At 33.7% G+C, this 6,499-nt stretch overlaps 1 protein-coding gene across 1 annotated transcript; it reads right to left on the bottom strand.

The window, feature by feature from the left end:
- Positions 1–1,392: 1,392 nt before the first annotated feature.
- Positions 1,393–5,631, bottom strand: LOC145165395 (transcription factor bHLH157-like). The gene is made up of 10 exons (XM_079084127.1): positions 5,008–5,631; positions 4,337–4,426; positions 4,099–4,201; positions 3,969–4,010; positions 3,769–3,828; positions 2,731–3,687; positions 2,527–2,628; positions 2,297–2,437; positions 2,082–2,213; positions 1,393–1,994 (listed from the first exon to the last, which is right to left on the bottom strand). Exons 1-10 carry the CDS (start codon positions 5,115–5,117, stop codon positions 1,791–1,793), a joined length of 1,941 nt encoding a protein of 646 aa, XP_078940253.1. The 5' UTR covers positions 5,118–5,631; the 3' UTR covers positions 1,393–1,790.
- Between the last annotated feature and the right edge of the window lie 868 nt (positions 5,632–6,499).

Here is a 6,499-nt window from a genome sequence, read left to right as displayed (position 1 = left end):
TCAGAGGGGTTGCATCATTTACAAGTTTGATCCCTAATCACGGCAAATGGCATGGGTCAAAGGGGTTGCATCAATTACAAAGTCAAAGGCCATACCCCAATTGTAGTGGTTTTGTTGACCTATCAAAGGGCATGGTGGCAATGCCTCGTAACCTAAATAGAATTTCAAGACTAGGATTAAGTGGGAAAACACCCTCTAAGTAGTAAATCGGCTTTAAAAAGGTGTATTGGGCTTAGGCTGACTTGTCAGCTCTAAGATTCAGTTTGGAGAGTCAGCTCGGGTTGAATCTGGTCAGTTTTAATGGTGTCAATATGTGACTAATGTTGGTCAGCTCAAGTTGACTTGTTAGTTCGGGTTGACTTTGACTAGTTTAGATAATATCAGTTTGGGCTTAACTTGTCATTTCTCGTTCAAACTAACCTGTCAATTTAACATAAAAAAAATCCTTAAACTATCTATAACTATTTCTAACTTCGTAAACCACCATTTTCTTCATCATTATCTAATTTTAGGAGAATATAAATATAAAGACTCACGGTACACCATTTTGAAATATAAAAGATCTTGAACAATCCTTAAATTACGTTACTTCCTTTTTGTGCTTAAAACGGTGCATTTTGTGAATCATTGTATTTTGAAATTTGTGTAACTTAGGCATAGAGATGAATTATCGATTAAGGATGGGGAATTTTACACGATTCATCAAGTTTTATAGAAATATTTTAATTGTCTAATCTGACTCTATTTTTCTTCCTAGTTTGGTCTAACCGATGAGGTTGAAGATGAATAATGTTTAAAAGAATTCTCCGTTAAAGAGGCCAAAAACACCTTCCTTGACAGATCCTCCGCTTACTAAGATATCATTTAGGACCAAAACGACATAAAATAGTTGCTTTCGGATCAAAAGAGCATAAAAGAGTTTTCAATGGACTAAACTTTCAAAATAGTTACAACTCCAAGTCTCCAAATTTGTAGCTTGCTCAAAAGCAAAGTCTTCTACTTTTCACACTCTCTTTCTTCCTCCAATTTTTAAGTAATGTCACTTTCTTTTATTCCACCTTTACATATATTAGCATTATATCACCAATAAAAAGGCTGAATAAGGTCTTGGACCTTTGTCCTGTCTCCATCCATAGTAGGTATATATGATCTTGAATTTTCACTTTTAACATGAACATATCATATTTCATACTTTAACTAGTTTTCTATTTTTTGATGGCTGATATTTGAGTATGTTTTGTAACACTAACCCACTACATATTATAAAAATACCACATGGAAGACACACAACATAAGTTTGGTAGATGCGCCTTTTGATCTTTCAACCATCTTGGCTGCATGCACGTTAAGTGAGAGCTCATTTTTGTTTGTGTTTATTAAAAGGTAAACAGATGCAAAAATACTAATATATATAATTATATATAACATCAACCAAAGCCCAGATGAATCTAATCACAAGATCATTGTCAGCCTACAAATTACACCCATTCTTTCTTGTTAGTTTCAAACTATAAACATTTAATTTCTAAAATTTCTGAAAAGTAACCAACCAAGAAACACTAAAAAATCAAAACAAAAACCCGAAATCGCCCCCGTATCTCTAATACGAACCTAAAGCATACGTGTTTTACACATCCATCCACATCTTGATTTTCCAATTTGGGGCAAAATCCGCCTCTCCTTTTGAAAAAAAACTAATCACCTTTTCTTTCTTCCCAGAATACCAATCATAGCAATCACATAAATAACCAATACTTGATGAATGCTCATGGTATTCTCTATAAACAAGGTTATAAGTTCATGCCATATCCATTGTCTGCTAAGCTTACAGGAAGTTGTAATACTCCTGCAGAATGTTGGAAATTGTTGAGTAGAGAATTCCCAGTTTGCATAATCTTTTTATCAAGATGAGTATCTAATGCACTCGACCCCATTGTTTGTAGAAGTTGAACTAGTGCTGCAAATATCTCATGCCTTGTTACATGCCTTTTCGCCTGTAAAATCAAATCAAATCAATTAAAACGACACAAACTTAATTATTAATTCTTGTTTTTTCACAATTTTGTAAAGCGTGTTTTTACCTCAGCTTCAACTATAAAACGTGCCCATATCTTTTCCTCTCGAACTTCCATGACTCCCTTCAAAATGGTCAACCCAAAACCTCGGATTATGTCCACAATCTCAAGAAAGAACCCGTGTTCTTCACATAGCATCTACATCAAGAAATATATTTCATTAACTAAAAAGTAAACATACTACATAAATGCAGATACAATTATTGTTACTTTTTTAATACCTCTATGAGCATTTGTCCGAGGGTACTAAGGTCCTCCACTATTAATGGACAAATCATCGTTTGGTTTCCCAATTCACATGCCCATGTCACACCATTGTTGTTTGGATCATTGGAATAATTATTCTGAATAACACCGTTATGCTGAGAAAATAGAAAAATCAGTATTTTTGAAGTTATGTCAAAACCCTACATTTTGAAAATTTGTCATAAAGAGGAACGACTTTGATTACCTTTGGTTCATCAGCCTGTTTGATTCTGTCTGCGTGTTTTGTTACACTTTGCAAGAAAAGCATGTGTTTGATTGTTCGATCCAACAAACAGTCGATGCTCATCTGCAGAATCAAGAAACCAATTACATAAACTTGTAATTAATCTTTTATGATCTTTATAAAGTATTAGTATTTTTCTATATTTTTTTTAATTGAATTGCATACCTTTTCGCCATTAGGGATCAATTCTCTTAACTCAGCCATACGATCCAAAATCATCTGACGATCTTTGGGCCTGGGTCGGGTCCCGGGTTTAGCTTTTTTCTTAATGGGCTTTGAAGATTCGGTTTGTTTTTTAGCTTGCAAGATTGTGCTTGACCCATCCATGCTATACCCATCACCTACCCATGATCCACCTGGCTCGATTTTAAGACTCTTGTTATATACAACAGGTTGCAATGAACATGAATTACTCATTTCCCATATGGAATTTCCTGTTTTCCTTCTTTTAGACGACACTTGATCCTCAATGCATGAGGTTGAAGGGGTGTTGGAAGTTCCAGAAATACCCTCGAAAAGCTCTTTGATCCCAAGATTCGAGAACAGCCCTTTCTTTGGAGTAAGGGTAGTTGTGTCATTTACATGTTGGGTTGGCTTCGACATGGATGTACATCCATTGTAAGAATAGTTTTCGTTTATGAGAGGTGTTACAATGTCTCCCAAATCTCCTGTACTTCCAAAAAGGTCAACATCTATTCCGGAAATAGTCAAAGATTTGCCTTTTTCTTCAGAATTGATTGGAAGAAACCCCATGGATTGAGATAACAAGTGGTCGTTTGACATTAAGCTGCCGAATGTAACATTGCTTTGACCAGGGGACTGAGGGTAAAATTGGGAATTACTGACATCTGTTTGGAAGAAATCATCTGGGATCATTCCAAAATCCATAGGTATCGGCAAGTCGAACAAATCCTGATGTAAATTTGTAATGGATTGGTTATTATCGATTTGGGGAAAAGCTAAAGAAGCGCCATCTCCGAAATTAGAATCTTGAGATGAAATCAAAGAGGCGAACAATCCATTTGGGGAAGACGATGAAATTGCAGTTGCAGGTCCTTCGCCGTTTACGATTTCATTGAACATTCTTTTGGTTTGATTTATAAAGTCTGTGGTTTCAAGAATCTGAGCATCAAAAACAACAATACATTAGATCTAGAGATGTACATGGAAATTATAAAAAGACAAACAAAAAGAATTACTAACCTTCTCAGATGACCCAAATTGCACAACTCCTTGTGGTTCCACAGGGATTGCTGCAATTGTCTGCAAGAGTAAAGTTACTAAAAGCTGAAATTTATGATTCGTACATGTTTTTGGACCAAAATCGTTGTCTCATGAACAGGGACAACAGGTACAACCAAAGTGGTACCATTAACAAACTCAAGTTAAACCAAAATAAGTACCTTTATACCAGACGAAAATTGAAGACAAAATTTTGAATCGTCCTGGGAAATTAAATTAAATAAAAAACGATCAACAAGAATTCATCGTCGATTAAAAGGAAGAAAAAAAAAAGATTGAATTAATCCGTACCCGAAACATATCCCAGATCGAACCCGAAGAGTTTTGTCCAGTGTAATTATCTTCCGAGGACATCCAAAGGTGCTTTTTAGTAAAAGCAGCTTGTCCAATTAACCTAAAAAAGATTCAAGAAAGTATTAATGATTAATCACGTTAAAAGATTGGTTATTTTTAGAAAAATTTCAGTTTAAACCAAATTAAGGAAAATTAATTGATGTTTTACATAAAGATTAGGGAAAATTAAACGTACCCTCCTCCAAGCATGGGCGTTTGTAGATGCAAATCATGGATCAGACCTCTGATTTCTTCCTCAAAAAAAACATCTTGCATAGTCAACAATCTGGAAAAAACAAACAATATATTTTAAGAATAAATATATAGAAAAAAGACTTGATAAAACACAGAAGTAGATCAAACAAAAGATACACTAATTTATAAATCGAATCGGTTTAGAAGATTTGAAATAATGAACATTTAAGTTGGGGAATATTCTTAAGGAGGAATTAATGTATGGATTTACTAAATTCATCCGCAATATGTGATGATGCTGACAAGATCTCACCCCAAAACTTGTCATTTTCTTAATACCATAAAACTGAAATCAACAAATGATCCTTTTTTAGACAAAATTCTTCCTCCGATTAGAATAAAAATGAAAATGCATTTTAGATAACAGTGATACTGATAAAAGACACAAATGATATGTAGAAAAAAAAAAAAAAAAAAAAAAAAAAAAAAGATGAAGATGTGATTTTTGAGAAAATGGTCAACCAACCCAAAAAAAATTATACACAAGATTAACAAGAAGATTAGAACATAAACACGATTTAGACCCGAAAATAGTATCTATATATATACATATCTGTATCTATATGTGTGTGTGTGATACTGATACAGAACTACAGAAGTAGGGAGTCATACAGAGAATTTGGCTGGTCAAATCTCCAGAAAACGCCATAAGACCATCCATAAGAGCGACAGAGATTCTTGAGCACATTTTGAACAGTTGAATCTTTCTGTGTTGTACCCATTTGTACAGAAGATCAAAAATCAATCAAAAGGAAACTGATAAATCTTTTTTTTTTCTCTTTCGAAGACGACTTATTAGAGAGCTAGATTAAGCTCTGGGGGCAAATTCTGCAATAAAACGAAGAAAAGCGAGGCGTTGTTCTTCTTCCACGAGACAAAGATTGCAAAGGCCAGAAAAAAGAAACCGCACTTGAAATAAGTGCTTTGGAAAAGCAATTTCCGAGTAGTTTAAAGTTTCAAAAAACAAGAAAAGCACAGCAGGCAGCAGGTGTGTTTTACTAAGCTTACGTCTGTGTGTGTGTGTGGGAAGATGAGGTTTCAGGAAAAAGGTAAAGCTGAGATTGTGTTTTTCCGAAAATGAAAGAGATGAGATGAAGGGTTTCTGATGCAGTTACACTGTCGAAAACAGTTTATGGGTGTTTGAAGCATACATTCAACAAGATTAAAATAAGATAAAGAAAAAACAAAGGGCTTCAAATGTCCGAAGAAAAAGCTGTTATTCTGTGAGAAAACAAAGCTAAAACACTAGCTATTAAAGGGATCTCTGGTATGAGTCAGGAAGATGCATATTTTTTTTAGGTGGGGGTGGGGGTGGGGGGTAGGGGTAGGTGGGGCAAGGTGGGGTTTTGTCTTTGAGAAAGAAAAGACCAAAAGAAAAACTCCGAGCTCAAAGGATTACAAAGATCTTTCTTGGTTTCTCTCTCCCCCATTTAATGTGTTTATTACACAAACGATCCCTGGACTATGTTTCAATATCGGCTTTTTTGTTATAAGGTTTATACATATTGTCTCATTAAGCTTTCCAAGAATACCTTTTTTAGGTAAAAGATCTTTATTTTTTGTTGTAGCATTTGACAACTTTGTATATGTAATATCTTTTGTCTCAACATCCATAATGGCAGTGCATAATTTTCATTTCATATTTTATTTATTACAAAGAATCCTATATAATTCATATACTTTCTTTTTTACGCATTATAATAAATAGGAAATTGTGTATATACAACTTATATTGCCTTAGCAATGTATAATATTATATGAGGCGATTTCATACATGTAAACTAATGAGTTATAGGTGATTAAGAAAATATTATTGTATGTTAGAATTTACACATCCTTATTAAATATGTGCTATTATGTAGTTACATGTGTTAAATGAAAAATAAGTAAAATATGTTGCATTGTTTTGGAATTTTATGCCATTTAGATTCTTATGTTCATAGGATCCTACTTGATTGCAATGTAATTTTAATGCCTATATATAGAAATTCTGGGCATTTTATGCCAATCAACCAAGAAACATAATATTTTCTCAGTTAAGTAAGAATTACTTCCATTTTGTTTACGGAATTACAAAATATAAATTAGTAAGAAAAAAAAAACT

Source organism: Lactuca virosa, chromosome 3 (genome assembly GCF_052849685.1).
Source record: "Lactuca virosa cultivar CGN04683 chromosome 3, Lactuca_virosa_CGN04683_v6, whole genome shotgun sequence".
Taxonomy (NCBI): domain Eukaryota; kingdom Viridiplantae; phylum Streptophyta; class Magnoliopsida; order Asterales; family Asteraceae; genus Lactuca; species Lactuca virosa.
Note: the sequence above shows the minus strand (reverse complement) of the source record. Positions and strands in the feature narration are given on the sequence as shown.

Excerpts from the sequence above, each read along its gene's own strand:
- LOC145165395 (XM_079084127.1), bottom strand. The coding sequence starts at position 5,117 with ATGGGTACAACACAGAAAGATTCAACTGTTCAAAATGTGCTCAAGAAT. Across the intron at positions 4,202-4,336 it reads ACGCCCATGCTTGGAGGAGG|GTTAATTGGACAAGCTGCTT; the intron begins GTACGTTTAATT and ends AATCTTTTTTAG. Across the intron at positions 1,995-2,081 it reads GTTTTATAGTTGAAGCTGAG|GCGAAAAGGCATGTAACAAG; the intron begins GTAAAAACACGC and ends TTGATTTTACAG.